Below are 24,746 nucleotides of genomic sequence, written 5' to 3'. Positions count from 1 at the left end.
TTTTTGAATAAATATAACTAGTACAGTAACATCTGCCTCTGTCTTTCTGAATATACAGGATTCATTGATCAATAAACACAAACAAATCAGTGTGATTAATTTAGTCTGCAACTATTCATACGAACACAGCACAGCAACAGAAGACAAACAATGTTTCTTAACTTTTACATTTGGTCAAATCTATATATTAATTATGACAATACAATAATAATAATAATGAATAACCTTGTCATCAGCTAGTTTTCATATTTAATCTAACTGTTTGCTGATGATAAATGTAAAAATCAAGACATTAGGCAAACATCTGTTCTGTTAATCATGACGATTTCACAGCATCTTTTGTGTAACAATGGCTATTTTAAGTTGTTCTCTTGTTTACAAATGATACAAAGATTTGTTGGAACCATTTTGCAACAAATGAATAAGTGGAGCTGAAACCATTATGATGGAATGACCAGAGGTAACAGAATCTAACTGCTCAGCTTTTTTGAATGTTCAAGGCTCATGCTGTCAGGTTTACTGAAAGCAGGAGGACCCAAGATGCAGAGACAAAAAAAGTTTCAACAAAAAGTGTCCTTTTAATGAGGCAGAGTTCTTCATAAAACAAAATCTAAAAAGATAACAGTTCTCCAAAAATACAAAAGAGAAAAGCAAGGAAACAAAAAACAAGGAAACACAATGCACATTCCAGAGTGATAAAGAGTCCAGAGTAAATGAGTTCACATTCATGAAACATGCATCGTTCAGAGAGTTGATGTGGAAGCAGAGTCTGAGTGCAGGCCCCAGCTTCAGGTTCATGGTGCTGACCAAGAGGTCCTCGGTGAGTGAAACTCGACCACCTGGAGAAAGGAGAAGAAGAAATAAAATCCTGTCCATTTTGATGATGGCAGATATTTGACTTGATTTATTAAAGCTACAACTAACAATCATATGCCTCAACTGATGTGATGAGTAATTTATGTTTTTTTCTGGAAAATAAATGAATAAACGCCTTATATATTATACCGTTCAGATTATTTATAACCTGCACCTCATTCTTTTGTATTTAATGTGGCATGTAAATCTGAATATTAGTAGAAATTCCAATAGAGTAATATTAGTAAACAGCAGGTAGTACTAAGAGCAGGTAATTAAACCTGTTCTTTTGTTCATGCCACAATTCAGACTTTTTATTTATTCTTACACACAGTAAATAACCACCAGCCGTTTAACATATCCTCAGTCACAAAGGAGTACCGAGAGTTGATATAAGAAATCCCTTGTTACCCGACTTCCTCTCCCTCTTCATGGGAATGGGAGGATCATCTACCTCTTCCTCCTCCCGCCCCTCCTCTTCCTCCTGATCTTCTTAAATAAATGTTTCATTTAAAAGTAGTCAAGCTAAACTATTTAGATTTTCTCATTACCACTGTGTGAATGAAATTAGGGATTTCTCTGGGTTTGTCGGAAACATTGTTGGATAATGTAAGTTTAACATTATAAATTAATTGTAAGGAGCAATTCTTACGTACTATACCTTTAAAAGGATTTGACATCTTCTTAACTATTCAACAAGTGAAATTTTGGTCTAAAATGTGTTCATCATTGTGTTATTCTACAGAAATACACACCACAATCATGCTACTTTTCTCTTTGTACATTAAACACAACTGAAGTGCTGGCCTGAGGCCTTGCTGTTACACAACTGCCATTAGCTTCCTACCCGACCTCCTTTTTCCTTGTTTCCTACCTCAATCCCTCCCTCGCCCCCTCACATCACACCGCACATGCATTCTGTTATCAGGGAAGGTGTCAGATGAGTGTGCTTAACACTTACAGCGTCAATGTGTGTGTGTGTGTGTGTTCCACTATTTAGCGAGGTGACACTTTGGATCGACCATGCGCTACCACAGGGGCTGGTGCCGGTGTGTGTGAGGGGTTGCATGGGTCAGTAAGTCACTAAGTACTGCTGAGGGAGAGCCAGCAGGGGGTTGCTGATGTTTAAAGGGGTCCACGCTGACACCTATACTGAATCGGCAGAGTGTATGTGGGTGTGTGTGTCTGTGTGTGTGTGTGTGTGAGTGTCAGCTCTTACTGGACTCTAATTCTTCCGAGGAACATTAGTAACAGACCGGAACACTCCCATCTGCCACTGCTCTGTCCTTCGACTCCGAACCTTTTCTCTCCCCTTGTTTAATCATCTCTAAGCTTCTCCTCCTCCATCCCCTGGCAGTTTAAAATCAGGGGCACCTATCATTGTAGTTATGTACGGTTTTTCTTTTCTTTTTTCTTTCTTTCCTAAAAGGTTCATCCAATCGTTTGTTTCTCTTCCCTTTTTTTCTATTTCCTCATCTCCTCATTCTGTCATTCCCGCCACCTGTTCTTCTCGACACCTCTCCATGTACCGTTTCCCTCCCAGTGTGCTGCCATCCGCCTCTACAGCACTCGCGTTTTAATTCCCTCATTTATGTTCACATTTTAAACTTAAATATACAGTCATATTCACAACACTGCTGACACCTCGTCTTTTTTTTTTCTCTCTCCTTCTGTCTGTGTGTTGAAATATCTCAAATATCTGCCCGTCTCACTCTTTCAGTTTTTTCCCCTCTGTGCCGCACGCTCACCCCTGCCTCCAGTGCGGGGAATAGTAAAAACTGGAAACAATAAATGTTATCGCGACAGCCACTGAATTCGGAGAGATAAGAAATTCATTAGGCGCCAGCTTGCTAATGACGTGCAAAGAGATGAATTTGCAAGGACAAAAGGCGCGTGGTAGGAAGAGGAAGGAGAGGGAGAGGAAGAGGAGGACGTGGAAAATGTTCCCCGGGATGGAACCTCATATCACGGCTTGGCAGCTCGATTGGCTCGTGACCTCTGTGAGCCACAGAATTAAACGAGTCCTCACTCTGTCTCTTTTTCTGTCTTTCACAGTTTGATTCTTCCTCTCTTCCTCCCTGTCTGTCTGATATTACTCAGCAAACACAACCACGGGGAAATCCGGGTTGAAACTCGGAGCAGTGACGCTCACATTCTCTCGCCGTGCTCCTCAAGGTCAGGCTGAGAGCAGGTCTCCATTAACCAGTAATGGAAGTTCGCGAGCAATTGCAAGAGTGTGAAGAAGAAGGGGGAGATGAAGCCCGGCTGTTTCTTGAGGGCTTTCGGCCACCTGCATTTTGTGTTGGGAACAAAACATCAGAGATTCATCAAACACAGACATAATCCTGATGTCAGTGACACACACACGCACTCACACACTTACACATACACAAACATAGACATCTGCCATTTGGTACCCGTCCTGACTCATGTTTACCCCCCCCGTGCTGGATTACCCCTTCCGTATTTACATCTTGCAAATCCAGCCGGCAGTCTCTGATAGGGGCCATCTGTAATCTGAAGGTTAAATTTGTTGCGCGTGTGTGTGTGTGTGGGTGTGTGTATCAACATGCTCGTGTGTGTATCGGCCTGTAATTTGTTCATGCTCAGTGCAGGGACTGTATCAGTGTCTGCGACATCTGTTCAACACAGGGCCGATCCAGCAGGACTGAGCACATCCTCTGCACGTCACAACACACACACACAAAGACATTTTATATTTGTAAGGTACACAGGTGTATGTAGGTTGTGTTTCCACCCCTGTCATTTTGTCGTGGTTTTGTGTGTTTGTGAACAAGATTACACAAAAACTACTGGACAGATTTTCACAAAACTTGGTGGAAGGATGAATATGATGATTGACGGATTGATTGCCCTTTGAGAGAAATTGAGATATGGGATTATATATATACTAAACAGAACTGAACTGCTAGCTCTGTTTTCGTGAATGTATCATATTTATAACACCAGTTTTCCCTTAAATACCAAAGTGATTTAGACACATACCAAGATTTCAACTCCCGGGGTTCAACTCGGGCCAGGAACCTTGGTTTCCTATAATCCGTCTCTGTTTTGACCCTGAAGCCGTTTGTCGTCTGCATCTAAATCTGAAGGATGTAATGATCCAATGGGATGAAAATGTTATAAACAACTCTTACTTTAAAACTCAGAACTTAGCATCATAACATCTGGTTCCTAGTACATTGTCATTGTGCATTTAAATTAGTGTTCCTCTACACATGAGCGCACGTGTTTATGCACATCTGTCCACGGTCAGACGGCTAGCGCCAGAGCGGAGTGGAGAGGAAAAGCTCTGAGGCTAAATATTGGGAATTTAAACGCCCGGTGTTTCTCACTGCTGATGACAACAACCCCAGAGGGATTCCGTGCAGACAAGGAGAACAAAAAGACTGAAATGAATTTACAGCTCACCCGCTGGGAGGAATGGATGTGTTTCGAAGATGAAGCGATGATTATGTCCCTTCCCTGCTAAAATGAAATATGATGGCGAGGGAGCTCAGTGCCATTTCCTGCCTGGCACAGGAAGCGCCCCATCTGGAGTGGAGTGCTGTCTGTCCTCTGTTGCTGTGTCGGGCGACGTCGTTACAGCTCTTGTCACTGCTGTTGCCGTTTCTCAATGCCGTTATTATCTCTGTAGCACCGAGAGGGCCCCGGCAGGTCACCTGAGAGGAGGGAGATGAAATAATATTCATGGTTTAAGACGGCGTTTGAGCAGAGAACTGGTTAAAAAGGTGCAATAAGTGAGGAGTTTGTCTGGGACAGTAATAGAGTCTATAGGAGGAAGAGCAGTGAGACGCATGCTGGCAGCTGGCCGTACAACTGTCACATCCTGCCCGCCAGAAAACCAGAAGGACGCCACTCGTCATCACGGTGACAACCAAGGCGTGACAAGAGGAGGGAGGAAACGTATCCATCAAAAAGTGATGCAGGGATGAGTGCACTCCGTCGTACACACACACACACACACACACACACACACACACACACACACACACACACACACACACACACACACACACACACACACACACACACACACACACACACACACACACACACACACACACACACACACACACACACACACACACACACAAATTTGGGTCATCAAAAACAGAGAGGAAATCTCTCACTGAATCTGAGAAAGCATCAGATTCAGTGAGATTAAGCGACATAATAATGTGTTTTCCTCATAATGAAGTGAGAGTAACCCCCCCCATAGGGCTAATGTTCAAAGCACACAAACAAACGGAAAGCACTGGAGGCCAGGAACAGCAATTCAAGTGTGACTTAAAAAAGATGTCCCCCAGAGCCACAGTCTGTCTCCCAGACGCTGAAAGGAAGTGTCTGGTTTTAGCTGGAGACAAATCGTGATTTGTTTTTATCTGGAAATTAACCTGTAAAGAAGAAAATAGTCCTAATCATCGAAAATGTATTTAAACGATTTTATTACACTTAACCAAAGAAGCTGACTGTGACTAAAACTGGATTAACATCACTTTGTCTTGATTTAAATTCTGAAATGCTTGTTGAGCTGCACATATCGAAATATTTCTGCAAGGTAAGAATTGTCAGATGTGAACTAACAATTCATTTTTAATCAATCTGCTGCAAAGACCTGCCTGATGGTGTTCTCATTAACAGTGCAGTTATAGGAACATGACCTGTTGTCGCCACATATCAAGGCGCTACAATTGCAGACTGATGGTTGGGGATCACAAAAGAGCGACTGTGCATTCTGAGGCTTTGACGCATGAACAAAGAGCAAGAGCTGGGAAACTATAGGTATTGAGCACCACCCAGTGGTTGGTTGTTTGTTCAGTTAAAACCTCCAATGACAGGAAACACAGACTGGGCGTCAGGAAAATGGAAAATCCAGTTTTACCATGTATTTTCCATGATGAAGTAGGACTTAGGAGACACTGTCAAGATTCTGCCAGGTAAAATAACTCTAACTTGAATGACTCCCATAGTTTTTGTTTTTTTTATTATACAAAGATTATATTATAATATGAATCCTTTATTATTGGGGAAATTTGCAACTTTACAGCAGTAAGAGGGAAATCATGAATAAACTTAAGTAAATAATAATAGCGCAATATTTATAAAGTAAGGAGCTATTTAAGAACAATGACAACATCAAGGCAATTTCCTGTATGTGCAAATATACATGGCAATAAAAAGAATTTTGATTCTGATTCTGATTCTGATTCTGAAAACACAAATGGAGTAAAAGCTAATATATAAAGTGTAAAGAGAATATGCACAGTGTGGATATATGTACGGTGAAATGGATTGCATATAGCCTTGGATTTCACAGACAGAAATCAATATTGCACAGTTAAAAAGTGATACCTGAGATAAAATGCAGGATTCCATTAAAGGTGCATGTGGTTGTACAGTCTCACTGCTGCAGGAAGTGACGACCCAGCGATACCTCTCCTTCAGATGCTAAGGGTGGATCAGTCGCTGAAGGAGCTGCCCAGTGCTGTGGTGGTGTCCTGCAGGGGCTGGGACTTGTTGTCCATCCTCCTCTGTCCCACCACCTCCACTGGGTCAGGGCTGGGCTGGCCCTCCTCATTTTTGGATCCCTCATGTACTTTGTATTGGTTCCTGTTTTATTTTGACACTCACCCCGCTCCCTGTTCCACTTCTGTCTTGTAATTGGTCCCTCTACTTTCCTGCGTTACCTCCCCCGTGATTGTCAGTATCTGTCCTCATGTGTTTCACCTGTGTTCATCATCCATTAAGTCTCTGATGTGTCTGAAATCACTCACTCATCTCCACTTTACTATAGAGGGCCTTCTATGTAGAGCCCTATTTAGTGGGCTCATCAGAAAACACATGTATGAGGAAATAAAGATTAGAAATTATTTATCATAAGGAAACTGTAAAATACTGACTCAGAGCTGCTTAGTCCAGAGGAATCCAGGTCTCCTTCTTCTGGCCACAAACCCTCTTCTTCGACTGTTGGGTCGATGCTGCCCCCTAGAGATCTGAAAAGTCACTCTTCACAGAGGCGGGGCAATTGACTGCTTTGTGAAATATGTTTTTCGCACTTATCTAAGAAGGTAAAGACAAGGATTAACTTCACACACACACAAGACATAAACTTCATTCCATTATTGCACTGTCTGATGACTAGCAGGGGGGCCACAGTGGGGTCTGTGGTGGGAAGCGAGGACTGACTTTAGCCAGCGGTACGCACAGAATAATGAAGGAGTAATGAATAATAGAAGGATAATGAAGAATAATGACTTGGGGGGGGGGGCAACACACATGTAGGCACACACTCATACGCACACGTGGGGACAGACATAGATGATTATATAGTATCATCATTTATCTTTCCTTCTCAGGGACAGAGAGAGAGGTTCCTCTGTCCCCTCTGGAGAACACAACTTCATTAAGAAGGAGACACAGATGGCTGCAGGGCCTGTGGAGAATCTCACTCTCACCATTTCTCTCGTCTGCAGCGAAAGACTTCCGGCAAATAGGGGTGTAGATGACACGAGCAAAAAAAAATGCTGCACTGAAAGGTCAGACCACATTAGCACGAGGTCGCCCCCCTGAATGATAAATATCACAATTACTCACAACCATCGACGCACACATCCCGATGCTGCTCTGAAATCATTGCTTCTCCGATTTTGGGGTCTTTTGTGTTTCTAGTTTGGCCGTTCACATCTGAGCATGTTCTTTGTCGCAGGCAGGTAACCAGTCTGTTGTACAGCCATCAGGGTTTTTAATTGATCTGCGTTCATAAGCAGATAGCTATTAGACAGCAGAGACTGACTCCCTACTGGGTGAGCGTGTGTATCTCCACAGCTCCATGCTCTGATTGCCACTGTGTTAGACGGCTGGTATCAAAAAATATTAATTCTGCTATCAGTGGATCCGAGTTGGATCCACAGACTATTACAGACAAACAGGAAATAGAGCTGCTCCTGACACACAGCTGGGAGTTTAATGAAAGGAGTCGTGTCTGGAGGATTCTAATAACTTTTAAAGGAAGTTTGTTTTCAAGTCTGTTGCTTAATACTTCACCATTTCTCTGTTATCTCTGACTCAATCCCAATGAAAACAAATATAATCTGTTTTTTTTAATGCAGATATAATGATATTGGTTTCCTTCTTTTTTTATTTTCACATATTGACTTTTCATTTATATTCTTCTAACTGAACCATGTGAAATCCACTTGCTTCCTCGTCACAGCCCGAGCCTGAAGGTGACCGCAGCCGGAGTTATGAAACATTTCAAACACTTTCATAGCTCTGTGGAATCTGTTTTGTTTTTTCTGCAGCATTTAGAATTTTACAAATTGAAGGCTCTCGTGGTGGAGATTTAGGTACAACTGCAAATATCCTGATGCTAAAGTTGCATTTGTTTTCGTGTTAGTCTCATTATTCTTTAACTTTGTTGAACTCTGTATAGTGTTTGATCGTTTTTTCCTTTTCATACATGCCAAGATTTCAACAACAGCTCACAGGAGGTGGACACACAGGATTCGGCTGCTTGCCTTTTAAATAGTGGAATGTTATTAATAATTTCTATGCTGCAGTTACGTTTCATATTTGGAAAAGGGAACTTGAAACTTCCCTTTCTCTTTTTTTCCCCTCCCCGATACTTCCTTCATTCTCACCTGTGCAGTGATTAGAGCCCCTGGTTTATTCTTGCTCTTGTCAGTGGTTGTCGTCTTCTCTCCACAACATGCTGCTTGGTATTTTTCTGCTGTTCTTCTCCTCTGTGAGCACAGGTAAGAAGACACTGTCTGTCTTTCTACTCCAGAATACTGGTTTCAAATTCCCTGTTTCATTTTATTTGTGCTTCTTGTTGTCGTTGCAGTCAAATCCCAGAGTACAGACCTGCCTGAAAGTACCACCCCATTCGTATCTACGCTAGAGAAAGGTAATACATCTGTATTTGTTTAGTTGTCTGTTTGTTAGTCGGCAGGATTACACAAAAAATACTCAAAAGATTTCCACACAACTTGCTGGAAGGATGCAGTATGTGTCAGGGAAGAAGCAATTACATTTTGGGCTGGACCATGTTTATTAACATTGAGAGACATTGTCACACGAACGTCTGTACAAACACTTGACACCAATCCATTCAGAAGAAATATATCATTTCTCCCAGCACCATAATCAAAGTAATCGAGGGTCACCAAAGTAATTAGGATTTTTCCTCTGACCAATCCCGGACAAATCTACAACTTATTTCATCGTTATCCATCTCATAGTTGCTGGGATATTTTTCAGTTTGGATCAGATTGGTTGCTCCACAAACCTAAAGATATAAAACTACACTGCTGATCTGTTTCTCGTCTCCTCTCTTCCTCCACCACCTTCCATTCTGTATCTTTTACCTCCTCCTTCCCAGAAACATCACCTCCCCCCTCTATCATCCCAGTGCAACCAGCAGGTTGGTGGACCGTTTTGATTTGTTACTTACACAGCATTGGGAAGTTGTTGTATAGGGTTTTCTCAGTGCTATTGACTAGTATTTGATGTTAGGAATGCAACAACAACCATTAGTCAATGTGCTCTAAACAGTGATTGGCACGATTGTTCGGTGTCTCTCTCTCTATGGGGAAGTGCAGGGCTGTCTAATACATTTGAATAAACAATCGGCCAGCGCTCTGTGGCAGTCACTGGGTTCGTGAACTGTCAGCCTGCAGGGCGAGATGAACCTGCCATTCTGTTTCACCAACTAGAGACTGGGAATTTGGGGATGCCCGGCTTCGTTCTTGCTCTCCTGGCCTTGATCGTCAGTCTGTCTGTTCTGTGTTGGCTGGGCTGGGAAAGATTACGTGGCACACTGCCCCCCTCGAACACTGCAGCTAAAGGTAAAGAGCACTGCAGAGCAGTTTTACTGTTGAAGCAGATGTCTTCAATAATTCATTTCAATTTCCTTGTTTTCTTCAAGGTTTTCCTGCACCCGTAAAGGCACAAAAGTCAGTACACACTCACGTTGGTATCATAGTTTGTAATTTGATCCACTACTCACAGACTGACTGCATTTTCTTTTCACACCAGGGGAGGTCTCCCACCGGCTCAAGTCGACGGAGATGTGTACATGAATTACACAAGTCCCAACCAAGACTACAGTAATCTGGACCCCGTCAATATGACAGGGGACAATATGTACTCAAGTCTGTCATGAGCAGTCAGGGGAATGTGAGACGTGCAATAAAAAGAGGAAGCACGACAACATAGGTGTTTTCGTTCAGTTAATGTCAACATGTAGAGCTCATCATTCTGTTTGACCTGATAGATATGGTTTGCCATATGATGTCAGCACGTACTTTAAAATTAATAAACTCAATTGGAACATGGTGGAAACTCACCGATCTGCAGCTCTAGCTGTGTGAACCTATCCCTATCACACATTAAGACACTTTCCTTCACTGCATGCTAATAAAACATGTAAATTGGTTCAGTTGTCATTGTCTCACAGGTTCTATTTTCTTTTATTTGTGCGCACAGATGAATACATACATTCTATTACTTTTTAATTTAAATTTATCATCACAGTTACAGCAAACGAAATCCATACATAACAATGTTATTACAGGATTGTGGTAGTACAAACAAATTGTACTTTTGGTAGATGTTTCGGGACACTGCACACAACTTTAGAATAGAACACAAGAATACCACAGCTGTTCAAATGCATTAGAAAACCTTTTTTGGCGTTACAGCAGATATTTACAGCGTTCTTTCCCACAGTCAGTCACGGGCTCTTTTTCTTTCACCACGAGACATAGACGGGATGTCACAATATTGGATTGGCAGAGGGGAATCACAACTCACGCGTTATAACTTCTGTTCCCTGGTTTCACAATGCCAGTTAGGACTTGTCCAGGCACGCCGGTCCACACGTAGCGATCACCTTATCGCGAGCATGCTTTGCTGATAAGGCGTCACGTGAGAAGGGATGGGATCCACATTTTACTATCCAGATTACAACTGATCATACCAAGAGTCACAAAATGGTCAAATGAGATTACTTTGATTACTTTTTATTTCTTTATTTTACTAAGATTTTGTGTTTCCCTGGATGTGGGTGTGTATTCTAGTGAGAAGCTAAGGCACCATATGTTTAAAATGGTCGACTTTGTCTCTTCAGTTAACTTAACAAACTGATGAAGAGCATTTCGTACATTAGTTGTGTTTTATCACTTCTGCTTGCAAAACTTCTGCTTTTCAGCTTCCACTTCACACAGGAAGAGCAGGGGGACTGGTGCAATTCAGACATCAGTTCTCACAGCATATGTGAATAGTCACAAACTCCTGTGTGGTGTGTCATTTTTAAGGAGTCGCAACAAGACAGGCGCGGTCCCTTACACACGCTGCATCCCAGCATAACACACCAAGGAAACTTTGACATGCCAAGCACAAACCCGCCTGACAGACTCATGCGCTGTGTAATAAACATTTACATTTATGTACAACTATTACAAATGTCTGAATCAATCCATGCCAGGTTGTTGGATCTCACTGTGAAGTCTATGGCTTGGATTTTTGCTGTCCATAGACATCTGAGAGGTGGCCGTGTGAGAGCACGCTTCTCCCTTTCCGATTCTTTTAACGTGAGACACGATGAACCTTCTGAACTTCCTTGTGGCGAAAAAATAGACGACAGGATCCAGGATGCAGTTGAGGCCCATGAGGACCAAGGTGATCTGATGGGCGTCGTTGAGCTTCTGGAGAGTGCCCTGGTCCCAGTCCACGTGGCCCCAGCCCTGGTTGATCTGCAACACCGCAAGTGTCCAGGGGCCTTGGATGATATGGTGGGGCAGGAAACACAGAGCGAACACTCCCACCACTGCCAGCAACATCTGGAGAGCCCGGCGTTTCACCCCCCTGGGCCTTTTGGACTTTCTGGACATAGTTGATGCAGATCTTAATTCAGGCTGGGCAGGATTTTGATACAGTAACGCTCGAGCGATAAGGCAATTGCACAACACAACAAGAAAAAAGACGACAAAGAACATTCCAATTATCGCAAAATGAATGGCAGCTATATTTGTCTTCTGGTTATCAGTCTCATTGTGATATCCCTCAAAGCAGCGGGTGAAGTTGTTCTCATCAGTGTAGGTTCCTGGAGACACCAAATAAGGAATCGCCGTCACTATGGTCAATGCCCAGATGACGATGCACACGATGATGCCACGGCGCCTATGGTCGGAGGAGGCCGCGTCCAGAGGCCGCGTGACCGCCCAGTACCTGTTGACACTGATGGCTCCGAGGAAGAAGATGGAGCAGTAGGTGTTGATGAAGAACAATGACCCTGTCAGCCGGCACATGAAGTCTGTGTACACCCAGTCACCATGGCGACTGTAGTAGCCAATCCAGAAGGGAAGGGCGGCCACGAAAAGAAGGTCGGCAATGGTCAAGTTGGTCATGTAGATGCGGATTTCACCCATGGACTTGGCTACGCGGAGGCGGCGAACAACAAACAGCACATAGATGTTGGCGAAGAGGCCGAGGATGAAGATGATGCCGTAGACGACCGGAAAGAGGACATAACGAAACTTAGAGTCCAGGAAGGTTGAGACATCGCTGGCTGTAGTGCCCGGACCAGAGGTTCCTGTCACAGCAGCTCCTTCAGTGGTTGACACCAGCATTTTCTTTCTGTGAGTGACAGAGCATATCAAGTTATGTGCAACTTAGATCTGGATGGAATGTATTTGTACGCAACAAAATTACAATATACACACATAAAACATACACAAAAAAAAGAAGAAAAAAATGACTTAGGTACTGCAGTCCAACATCTAATACAAAAATTCATCTTGAGATTCGAAATAATGAAATTCTCATACTGGAGTTGCTTTTGAGTCTTTATAATAATGAGCTCTGCAGAGTTTATAAGCACGGGTGCTAAAAATGGCCGCAAGTTCACAAAAGAACTTTTACAAAGAGGTGTTACATAACACATACTTTGAAAAAGAGAAGACATGAAAGACATGAGATCATCCTCTGTCTTATCTGCTGTGTCCGTCCATCCGCGGACCAGTTAGAAGAAAAACCTCACCAAATAAGGGTTCCATCCTGTCAGGTAGCCAGTATCACAGCAGTGAGACACCTAGTCAGCGGATTTCCACTACCTTAGACACTGGTCAGAGGAATTTTCCATAACAGTGTCAAAGCAAATGAGATGTAAATATACTGGTGGAAGCTTAAAGAAATCCTACCACCAGTTTCAAGAGTGGACACAATGTTAATTCAAAATATCTTCTGACACCTTTTTCCCCCTTCATTTAGATCCACAGCCTCTCAGCCAGGAAGGAAACGCACCAAAAAGTCACAGACAAAAACCAAGGAAGAACCTGTGAGCAATGTATGATTCACCACCAGCATCATAAAGATTTAATAGCTGAGGTGTAGAGTCCGGATGTGGACACTGAAAGAGAAGCAGTTACTACTACCTGCATCGCACATAAATAACCATGTTGTCTGAATCCCTTTCTGTGTGTTGACACCCTGATGTGGTGAGGAAATCCAAAACGGAACGATTCATCTTTATCTTTAAACAGAATCTTCCTTTCTGTAGAAATCTTTTTGTTTTCACACGTTCACACTAAGACTTCTGCACAAAAACTGCAGAAAACAGTCAGACTTCTGCAGAACTACTCCTTTCCGAGGGGCATACTCTGGCCTATGAGTCTGGTTCATCATTAGCTGAGGCAAATGCGTACTAATGCATTCATGCTCTCACATTGGGCTTTAGATCACTGCATCTTTTCTAAGGATTTTTACATCACTGTCCACAAATGCATTTTAATAAGGCAGAACTTTTGCCTACCGAATGACTCACTGGATGACTAGTGGTAAAAACTATAACTTTAATGATATTCAATCAATGATTTACTAGTTGTAATAATGGTGAGCTATTGATAAGAATATTCTTTGATTTGTATCATATCTAAATCTTTACATTTCTACAACAGGATTAAAGGTTATTAATTTAGCTATTATATTGAAGGAAAAAAGATACAGAATATAACATGTAACTATAAGGCAAACGTTTGATATCTGCCATAATTCACACCTGCTTTTACTACACTTGCCACAGACACATTTTATATGTCATACATTTTTAACAGAAAGAGAATAAGAGAGTAAACAATAAGCAGTGGACTTACCAGACTGTTTCTTCTCCTCCTCTAATATCTCTCAGGCGGTGAACACCAGAGCTCTGAGGAGTAAGTGAAGTTATTGTGTCATTACTGGGTGTGTCTCTCTATAAGTAGGAGTGTGAGTGTTTCAGCCTCGAGACGAAGGGGGGGGGGGGGGGGGGGGGCCTTCTCCCAGTCTTCACGGGGGAAACCCTCGGTGTTGCAACACAGATTCCGGTCCGTCAAAATGAGAGAGAGATGTTCATCATGGAGCAATCTGGGTGTTTTCTGTGTGTTTTTCTCTGAGCGACTTCTCCAATAATGTGGTGCAGGTCATCCAGTCATGACGTTCTTTACCACCCATACATGCATACACAGGCCTGTGCTCCCCTGAGTGCATCTGTTACTTCACTGACATGGGCAAATATATGTATACATAAGTATGTATACATTCCAGTATATAGTATTTATCTTATATGATAATTTCCCATCCTCCTATTTTGTGTGTAATTTGTTCTATAATTTGTACTTCTTGAGTAATACAAAGTAATACTAGCTCATTAGTATTAATGAGCTAGTATTACTCATTAGTATTAGTATCATTAGTATTAATGAGTAATATATTATACGAATTTTTACCACAAAAGTTCTAGGGATCATATGGCTGTGACAGCCTTAGTTATTTTCAAAAAGGAGGTTAATGTAGCGATAAGATAAGATGAGATATGATGAGATAACATAACATAACATAACATAACATAACATAACATAGTACGAGAATGAACTTTAGTAATCCTCAAAGTTAATATAGAACTGTTAGGTTTAACAGAAAGAAAAATGGAAATTACTGGAGCAGCTCTTACAAAAAGAGAAAGATAATCAGTTTGCAAAACAGAGAAGCTTTGCGATAAAAAGAAAATTAAGAAAGGATTTAAAAAACACTGAGGCTGTTCTGTTGTCCATCTGATCATAATGAGTCAACCGCTTCACAGGTTGAGGTTTCTAACAGGTCAGCCTCAGTAGTTGATATATTTCCGTAGAAGCCCTCAGAGCTCCCTTCACAGATAGGAGTGGGAGTCCAGGGACACAGGGTGCTAATAAGTTCTCGATGGGATTTGGCGCCAGACTTGTAAATGACCAGGTCTTCATTCATGAAGATTTTTTTTTTAATTTAAAGTCTGTTTTTAAATCATCTGTTTCATGTTGTATTTGCTTACCCACTACAGATCTCTTGCGTGGGGCCTACAGCCAATAAAACCACACTATCATCAACATTATGTTGATTGCACGTTATGGTGTCAAGAGGTTAAACTACTTCTTATTACGGCCCGTGATTCCAGCTCATCAGCAGCCGAGGCAAATGTGTACTTATGCATTTTAACCACCTGGGGGAGGAAGAGGCTCGTGAAAAAGAAGGGAGGACTTCTCTTTCTCACACAGTGCACAGTGGTGGAGGGACTTTATTCAACACACAGCACTGCACAACTACACAAACCTCTCCTCTGAGTGTGTAGTTTTAACAAACCCTTCCCCCCCTGCAACGTAAAAATTAGATTCCAGCTCCTATGTAGAAGCACAACGAAACACGTCCTCCTCTCCCTGGTGCCACAGTATAATTCCTAGATTAAGGTTAACCAGCCTCCCCGACCTTATGGCTGTTATTATGGTTTGGCAGCGGAACAAGACAGCAAGAGCTCTCTGGTGGTTGTGCCCCTGCATGACTGCCAGACACGCTGGGCCATCGCTTGGTATCCAGGGCTACAGTGTTTGAAAAAAAGAGGAACGTTTCACATATACATCTTATTACTCGTGGTTTGGGTGTGGATTCAAAAGATTCCACAGCAAGACGCTGAGATTTGTTTTGGTCGTGAAATGTAGAGCAGCGTATGAGGGATGTGGTTTGGTTCAAAAGCTCGGTATGAGATGTTCAATGTATCGTAGGCTGTACTCTGTACGACATCAATTCAACTGAGACCACTCATCTTCTATCATCGCCCTACATGAGCTCAAATAGATATTTCAAGTGAAAAATGGTAGTAAGCATTTTATCTCCAGAGTCTCTTTCTTGAAATAAATGGAAAAGTTTGACGTTTTGGGGAAATGTTTGCTTTTTCTGCCACGATTCAGGATATCGTCACCAATCTCACATGTGGATGCTAAATATGAATTAAAAGCTAACAGTCAGTTATGATAAATTAGCGCAAAGGCTAGAAACAACGTGGAAACTGCTTGACTGCCCCTCTAAAATAGGCTATAACAAAATCTTGCAGTCTGGTTGTTTACCCTAGTTTTTTATCTTTGTGCTAAGCTAAGTTAAGCTAAGCTAAACAGCTGCTGGCCGTGCCATTGTTTTTATAATGTAGAGGGTAGTACCAGGCATTAACCTAAGTCACAGCTGTCTCCAAATGAAACAGGGCTTAACCAGGGTGAAGATAAGTGTCTGTTTCAGTCCCAAAGCTCCTTCACTTTTAAATTAACTCATTGATCAATAAATGATGCATAGAGTCATCATATTGAGACAAAGGAATAAATGTCTCTTCAATTGTTCATATGGTGACTTTGTTACAGTGGAAATCTAATTTAGCATTCGGTGGATATTGGAGTAACATCATCATCATCAACGGTGACCAGGTTCTGGTTCCTCTTTGAGGAAATAGCTGACTCTTTCCACTAGTTGCAACATTTTCCTTAGGTTTTATTTGACTTCTCCACTGTTTCACATCCCAAAACAAGCCACAGATCAGAAGGTCATCAAAAACAGTGAATCTGGATGCTTTCACGGCCGCTACGTTTATTGAGCTTTTGTTTCGAATTCAGCTGTTTTGGCATTTTCACAACTCATAACATGACTTTGAGTTGTTCAGTGGGGGAAAGTATTTTTTACAAAGTTGAACCAGAGCGGCTTGCAGTGTTTTACAGTGTAATGTGAAATAACTCTTGGATTCAAATGCAGACTTGCCATGGTGGCTGTAGTTTCATGCTTCACAAATATGTCTGTGGGCTTTACACTTGCACCTGGCTCGTCTCTGCATGCCACTCGATTCCTTCTCTTGAATATGGTTTTCTGCCTCTAAACGTCCCTGAAACTTTTTGAAAATATTGATACAGGTCATCCCTTGATGTTCTACACTGCTGCTGCTGCTGCACGGGGCGGACCGAGGTATTTTTCCTCTCGAGGAATGGTTGCAGTTTCAGACCAGGTGTGCAGAGACACAAGAGAGGGGAAGCTGCCAGGATCTCAACAGTTTTTTTTTTTTTATGGGATAGCAATGCTACAGTCAGGAGTCAGAGACATGCATTCCTCAGGGAGGCAGGAAGGGAGGGAGCAGCCTGTGTGGACCTTTTCTCGTCCCATTAACACCTTTTCACAGTCGCTCCTTCATCTTGATCTTGATGCATGGCTCGATGCCTCTGGCCCTTCGACATGAAAAAGCCCCAGTGAGATGCAGACAGGTGGGTGTTGTAGGGCCGCTTCAGGGGAAAGGCAAGGACGCCACTGTTGAGAATTGATAAATGAGTGTAGTGTGTTTGACTGTACATCTTGCCTGGCAGTGGGTTCGTGGCGGAACCGGGGAGTGCAGGTCTCTCACGCAAATTCGCTGCATGCCAGAGATTGAGGTTTGAGGAATGTCCCCCTGCAGTGAGTAGAGCGAGAGAGAGAGAGAGAGAGAGAGAGAGAGAGAGAGAGAGAGAGAGAGCGAGAGAGAGCGAGAGAGAGAGAGAGAGAGGACCACGTGAGGCTGAGCGAGACAAGCTGAGGCATCTGTACTTCAAGATGATATAAGACCTGACGGGAAGAAGGAGACTTTTTTCCAACCTTATCAAAGGATTTGAAGCTCTCTCCCTCCCGTGGGACGTTCTGTCCATTAGGGACATAAAAACCTCAAACATCAGACCTCAGCTACGGGAAAGAAAGGGTGACAAGATTTGATGCAATTTGAACTAATATGACATGACTGTACAAGCGAGGTCGATTGTAAAGAGCAGCTCTACACATAGCGTGCAAACACGACATGGAAGGCTACACAATGATACACAATGTTGTCATGGCATGACAAGCGGCCCCACATTTTAATCCATCAGGGTAACATCTGTTTAAATACTGGTCCTAACCCGCCCTGAGAGCACAGTGAATTAAGCACATTAATCCTTATAATCGCTGTAAAAAGGACATAAAGTAGGAAAGCTCCAGTATGAGCCATATTGTGGCGTAAAATCCTCCCACTTTGGTCTTGTTTCATTCCTACGTTCTCATTTTGGATTGTCAAAATAATATTGTCAGGTGACTAGTGACCCAGTCCCTGCACTCTGTACTATTGGCTGCTTGTGGTTTTGGTGATCTGCACGGGATTATTAGAGATTAGTCTGAGAGATTCAGCCTCCGCAACTCTCTCCGCATGAGATAAAATACCCAATGTGAAAAGCAAACAGCAAAAAAAAAAAAAAAATCATGTGGGCTTAAGGAGACTTCTTATCTGTTTGTAAAAATGTATCGCAATTTGTGCTGTTTATTTTTGGGAAAGGTCTTATTGGGGCAAACAAGCTGACGTTTCTGGCTTGTGAAGGATGTTTGTGTTTAGGAAGGATGTTGGCCTAGAACACGATTCTTCCTGAATCAGCTTGTCCAGTGTGTCCACCAGAAAATCTACTGGAGGAGATTACATTCCCTCACACTTTGTCTTTATGCATTCATTAGATCGCATATGCATTTGCATTAACACCGTTTGACGTATTAAGGCAAATTCCCCAGACGACAGGAGCCTGTCTGGGCATGAGCCAAACCTCTCGGGACAGATGAAACATGACCGATGGATATAAAAAAGAGGCTCTTTCCACGCTTCTCCTTACTTATATTTCATCTCACTGCTTCCAGAGCCCTGACGGATGTTTAGGACTTTGCTTCTTCATAGATCAAACTCAGTATCTCTCGAAAATAAGCGAAAACCCTCTTTTTTTTTTTTTGCAACATTCTCTGTCACGCTGGGCTTTGTCTTTGAAGAACCGTTAGCATGAGAAATATAGGGACACACAAGCCAAGGCAACTCTAAAAAAGCATGTTTCAGACACAGTGGTAGATTCAAAAAGTGGAGCATAAAACAGGTAAAAAAGATTTAAAGAGGTCAAATAAACAAAAAGGAGGAATCTGAAATGTTGAAAGAGAAACATTTTACAAATAAAAGCCATTGAACTGTGTAAAATAATACATTGAAAACAGAATAAAATACAACCATGTATGACCTTGAAGTAGCTTAGTAAAAGGTACTACTGGACGAGAGATATGTCGGCAGTCACATATTCACATTCACCTGCTTGGATTTCCTGTTGTGGAGCTCAGGTGTTTGCACGGGCATGCCCGCTAATGCAGCAGCTTCTGAAAGGATTTCATTTTCACTTTGATGACTCTGTTATTTTGGGCCTTTTCCCCACTTGGAGAGATCACCCCCGTGACATCATTTTTACCTCACCTTGCCCATTGTGTCAACTGGCATGATTAGAGCAGTACAGTTGTTGCATAATCACTGAGGGCATGTTCGACGAGGCGGAAACAAAGGATTTGACTGTGGGAATCTCGGCAAAGGACGGTTTTAATTGCGCAATCGTCTCACCTGCACCGCCAAGGTCCCAGATAGACGTGAAGGTTCTTGAACGTCCTGTAAATTCCTGAGAGAGACTCAGTGTCCCGTGGATGTTACATTTGAATGGAAAACAAGGCAGCACAGATTTTTGTTTTTGATAATAGAGCAAAGTGCTAAAATGGCAGCAGTGTTTATGACCTCGTCTGCCCCGAAAGTAAGGAGTGTTTCACAAGAATGTGTCTAAGTAGGTCCAGTGTGTGTCTGCATGTGTGTGTGTTTGTGACTTCACCTGGTTTGGCTGGCTGTCTCTGACATTCACAACAATTAGGAGGTATTTTATCATCCACGCGTACATAAGTAAAACATAACGAACGCACGATGAAGAATTTACTGCCCCGCCGTAGTCACGCTGTTATAACAGAGTGCACAGTACACGTGAGTTGTACTTATTATGCTGTATCACATTGCATTGAACCCAGGGAGTGTGTGTGTCCATGTGCAGCTACAGCGAGACGCTGCACTGAGTGGGACACGGACTGATCCATGTGTCCGTCGTGAGGGTCGAACCATCTGAGCTGCTCTGGGTTTGGACTCAGGTGAAAAAAAAACTGTTCAAACTGCTAAACAACCCAACAACTTTCTCCACTATCACAGAGAAGTACACAAAGTTGTAGTAGTGGTGGTTGTGGTGTTACTGCTGCCACAACAACCAGCCTGAATCAATCTCTATAAATACAGTCAAGGTTCTTGGGATCTAAAAGGTCCAGAGGAAAACTATAACAGTATATTGAACAAACTTGACAGGATAGAACTCTTTGGACGCATGAGAAAATAAACAAATACAATAATGATAAGAAAATAAAACATGAGGACCAGGAGCAATTAGATTACAAATAAAGAAAATAGTTGTAAAGAGATGGGGTTTTTTTTCAACCTTAAAGCTGATCAAAGTATTTCAAGCCATAAACCGGCTTCCGATAAACTTGTTTTCGACTCATTGGCATGAGAACAGAAACTTCTTGCATTAGAGCTTAATGGCTTTGGTATAGGCCTAATGTTTAGATAAACACACTTACCAAACCTGAGGGGCTAATCGGGGTCCAGGGTCTCAGTCGCATGTGTCATCGGCATCAAAACAGTTGTGGAGCTCTATTTATGACATCTGCACATTTATAGTCATATGCAGAAAAATCACCCTTCTTATGGCAGCCAAAAAAACTTTAAAATAATAAAAAATACAGATTCATAATATGTGTATAAACTGTCAAGTTAATTCCCTTTATCCATTGAGTTCATGTGAATGTATGATTTCTACTTTTTGTAGTTTATGTCATCAACTCTCATTCTTGACATTGGACTAATTGTAGTGCACAACATTCAAATTAACATTACGTTTGTAGTTGTAAGCAATTTATAAATTGTTATGGTTTTATTAATATCACTGTATATTATATTTCCTTTATGCCACTAGGCCTATCTCATTATTATTGTTGTTGTTGTTTACATTAATGATTGTATATGTGCGTGTGCATGTGCATGTGCGTGTGAGAGAGAGAGAGAGAGAGAGAGAGAGAGAGAGAGAGAGAGAGAGAGAGAGAGAGAGAGAGAGAGAGAGAGAGAGAGAGAAAGGGCGACATTAACTGTGGTTGGATCAGAATCACTCGGACTCCCCTCGCAGCCTCAGCCTGGTTTTCTTTCCTCCTCGCCGGCCACACTTCGCCCGGGTGATGTGGGGGAGAGAGGCGGGACCTCGAAGCCGGGAAGGGCGTTCTCTTTGCGGTCAGACCGGGCAGAGTCATCCCGAGGGGTGGGTCCTCCGGCAGCACAGAAGGAAAACCCACCTTTTTTCATTGTTACGGACGCGGTGGTGGAATGTGATGGTTTGATCTCCAGCAGCGGGCCAGCGACCGAGGAACTATCCGCGCGGGGAAAAGCACCGACGAACGCCGCACTCGGGAGCCGGTGTGACCGCGAAGGCAGAGCCCGCCTCTGTCGCCTCCAAGTGTCCGGGGCGAGTCTGAGAATGTGCGGATGAACTTGTCCGCGCCGAGTCGGCAGCAGCGAGTCGCACCGTCCGCATGAGCTCGCACCGTGGGAAGTTGTGTGGATTTTACCGGAGCGGGTGTTTTACTGTGACCGGGCCCCTGGAGCCGCGAAGGTAAAGTTATTGTCTTGTACTTTGGGTGTTTTACTGGTGTTAGTGGGAACACGGGGGTCGTGTTTCAGGCTCCATGCAGCGGCTTCCTGAGTCGGGACTGCAGAAGTCTGAACTGCGGCAAGTTTTTCAACCCTCCTCCTCCTCCTCCTCCTCCTTCTCCTGCTGCTCTTCCTCCTCTTCCTCCCCCTCGGCCCGGGCTGTAGCCCAAGTGAAGCATCCAGGACTGCGGCGAATCCCCCAGGTGCTTTTCAAAATGCGTCTTGTTGGAGACACTTGCGTCACGGTTCTACGCATTTGCCGGTTTAACATGGTTGCGTTCACCTTGTGTCTACGCACATTGTAACGTCACGCTCCCCCCCCCCCCTCATAGGCTACAGAATGGGACTGTCCAAAATGTATATCGTTACCATATCATATATCGTCGATATCGTTAATGATCGCGATCAATATCACATCATTGTTTCTCTTAAAGTTTAAAGACAATTGATTGGATTCTATCTAGATAGATATTGATATGGTTTAATCTCTCCGATCCCTACAAGGCAGTGGTTCATTTTTTTTTAGATTCCAAAGCTCAGATGATAACGTCAATCCCTGGGGAGGGGAATTCAATTTGAAGTGTATGAAAACCTCTTTTTGAGCTTTGACCATATGATACATTTTTTTGTTAAACTTCCTCCCTGTACCTTTATTGAATTTGCATTGTATCACTATATATATATATATATATCAACCCTTTTTTATTGTTATTCATTGTTAAATTATACTACAATAAGTATTGATTCATAGCCTAGCCCTACTACGGATTAGAAAGCTATAGATCACACACATCGTTGAGAACAGACAAAAAAGTGCATACTTCCTGTACCTGTCGTAGTCTTTGAAGTTTTGTTCAGGACGTTATCTTCCTGTGAGCTGGTTGGACCCTGCCTGTACTTTGCCCCCCCCCCCACGTATTAAGTCATCAGGAGTTTTCGGGTATTTTCTTGTGAGGTTTCAGTTTCTGTTGTTGACACCCACTATCAGCCAGATAAGCTACTGCGTTTCTAGACTTTGGACCAGACAACAACGCCGGTGTTTTCCCCTAACGACAAAAAGCAGGAAAACAGGGCAGACCCATTCACATGAACCTATTTTAATATATCTCTCCTACACTTTATAGTATGCTTAAAGAAAGGAAAAGCTGTATGGTATGTGGAAAACGTGTATAGTGCAGTTCACGTAAGGTGCCCAACACATTAAGGGAGGGGACGTGGAAAAATTCCCAATTTAAGCACCGTGAAATCCTAATTGAGCACTAACGTCACTGTATGTTATTCACTCGTGCATCAACCTGTGGAGAATCTACAGAAATAACTGGATTCACAGTACAGGGAGTTTACAGTAGGAAGGCACATTGAACACAACTTGTACTTAAGTCTTTCATCTGTTGAATGAGTTCAAGGCATGTTGACAGCGACCAGACGACATTGTGGACCCGTGACGACAAAATGAGTTGTGCACATGTTCCTGTGTGCACTGGACAAGGTTTTTGGGACGGTAGACAACTATAGTGCAATCGCAAAAGAGCTGAATCAGCCTTGGATGTAGGGCCGAACGTTAGTGTGAAACATCTGCACTGAGAATGAGTTGCCGATGGGCCGAATATGAAAAGAAAAGACTTCAGTCATTTAATAGTTTGAGTAATCTATCAAGGGAAATGGCAAACACTCAGTTTCTAGCTTTTCCAAATGTCGAGATTCTGAGCTTTTTTCTGGGATATCAACATTTTGGGGTTTTTGGACTGTTCCTCAGACAAAACAAGCAATTTGAAGATGAACTTTACAACCCTAGAAAGTTATGAAGTTGAAACCATAAACGACTAGAATGTCACTCAGTTAGAGCGCATTCCTCCTCCGAGGCCGAACACTCACACTCACAGATATCAGTCCACTAAATATGCCCGATTTTTTCAATCAGGATCAATGAATGGGAAACAGGTGAACGTGTCAAAACATGCCCATTTACGCAACGTTAAAGAAAGTGAACAACAATTCTAAGATCCGCCTCTTTGTGTGGCTCTGCACCTAAATGTAATTTTTCATTCTACCCACATCCCATCGTGGTATTCCGATCCGTAGTTTTTGGGCAATCCTGCTGAAAATAAACAATAAAGAAACAATGAACAGGGGCCAAAACATAACCTTTTTGAGATCTGAGGTACTAACTATAATATCAGTTCCTCACAGCCCTAACTGGATGACTTATTATATCCATAAACACGCTTGTTCTGTTTGAGTATGTGTCTGTTTTCCTTCTCGTTTGATGGTGTGTGTTGCGCGGCATAGGCTGCACACATACAAGTATTAAAACAAGGCGGTAGAGCCCAAGGTCTGAACAGTGTGCGCACTGTGCTGCCTCATCAGAACAGTAACAGAGGAGAGTGTGTGCACATGTGTCAACGGCAGAAAAGGTAGCTGTCGTGGTGGAATACTTATCTGCCAGGTGGGGCTCGTAAAGAGCAGCATGGGGAGGGAAGGAGATGGAGGGGGACCTGCCTTGACCTGTTTCAGACATGAAGGAGACCAGAAAAAAAGAGCTGCTGATGACTTTCCAGTAAGGCTCACCCTCCGAGCCAGCTGTAGATTATACCAGCTGAGCCGACCAGCATGTGCTGCTGTGAATCCACTTTGCTCCTGGAACCTCGCATGGCAGCTTGTCCTGGAGCTAGACGTGTGAAAATGGTTTCCTTTGGTATTTTTTGGGGTGGGTGGGTGGGGGGGGGGGGGGGGGGGGGGTCACTACTTATCACACCGCATGTGGAGGGAATGTTGGGCGAGCTGCAAAGGGGAAACTCAAACGAGACTCGCATCAAAGTGAAGAGTGAGATGTCTACTCTTTTTCCCTGATTACTGCCTGATCAGTGGATTTACAGTCTTGATTGTGTTCAGAGTTTGGTTGCTGTCTTTTATGACACACGGACTCAAGCAGATTCTCCCTTTGACCTTCGTCCCTGTAACTGAACATGAT

General features: G+C 42.9%; 2 protein-coding genes and 1 long non-coding RNA gene across 3 annotated transcripts in view; 1 reads left to right on the top strand and 2 right to left on the bottom strand.

Annotated features, from left to right (window-relative positions):
- Positions 1–680: 680 nt before the first annotated feature.
- On the bottom strand, positions 681–6,410 carry LOC133961372 (uncharacterized). Its single transcript, XR_009921998.1, has 5 exons — positions 6,232–6,410; positions 4,288–4,538; positions 3,862–3,962; positions 3,008–3,145; positions 681–839 (listed from the first exon to the last, which is right to left on the bottom strand). It is a non-coding gene; the product is annotated as an uncharacterized LOC133961372 (long non-coding RNA).
- A 4,472-nt stretch (positions 6,411–10,882) lies between these two features.
- ptafr (platelet-activating factor receptor) lies at positions 10,883–14,086 on the bottom strand. The gene is made up of 2 exons (XM_062398064.1): positions 14,031–14,086; positions 10,883–12,516 (listed from the first exon to the last, which is right to left on the bottom strand). Exon 2 carries the CDS (start codon positions 12,507–12,509, stop codon positions 11,352–11,354), a length of 1,158 nt encoding a protein of 385 aa, XP_062254048.1. The 5' UTR covers positions 12,510–12,516; positions 14,031–14,086; the 3' UTR covers positions 10,883–11,351.
- Positions 14,087–21,322: 7,236 nt separating this feature from the next.
- luzp1 (leucine zipper protein 1) overlaps positions 21,323–24,746 on the top strand; it is a 44,647-nt gene continuing 41,223 nt past the window's right edge. Inside the window, exon 1 of the mRNA XM_062397070.1 lies at positions 21,323–21,737. The gene's annotated coding sequence lies outside the window, so the exon portion shown is untranslated. The remainder of the gene's footprint in view (positions 21,738–24,746) is intronic.

Source organism: Platichthys flesus, chromosome 10 (genome assembly GCF_949316205.1).
Source record: "Platichthys flesus chromosome 10, fPlaFle2.1, whole genome shotgun sequence".
Classification (NCBI taxonomy): domain Eukaryota; kingdom Metazoa; phylum Chordata; class Actinopteri; order Pleuronectiformes; family Pleuronectidae; genus Platichthys; species Platichthys flesus.
The sequence above is the reverse complement of the archived record's forward strand: the minus strand, read 5'-3'. Positions and strand labels throughout refer to the sequence as shown.

Bases quoted from the DNA above. Each gene is read 5' to 3' on its own strand.
- ptafr (XM_062398064.1), bottom strand. From the start codon at position 12,509: ATGCTGGTGTCAACCACTGAAGGAGCTGCTGTGACAGGAACCTCTGGT.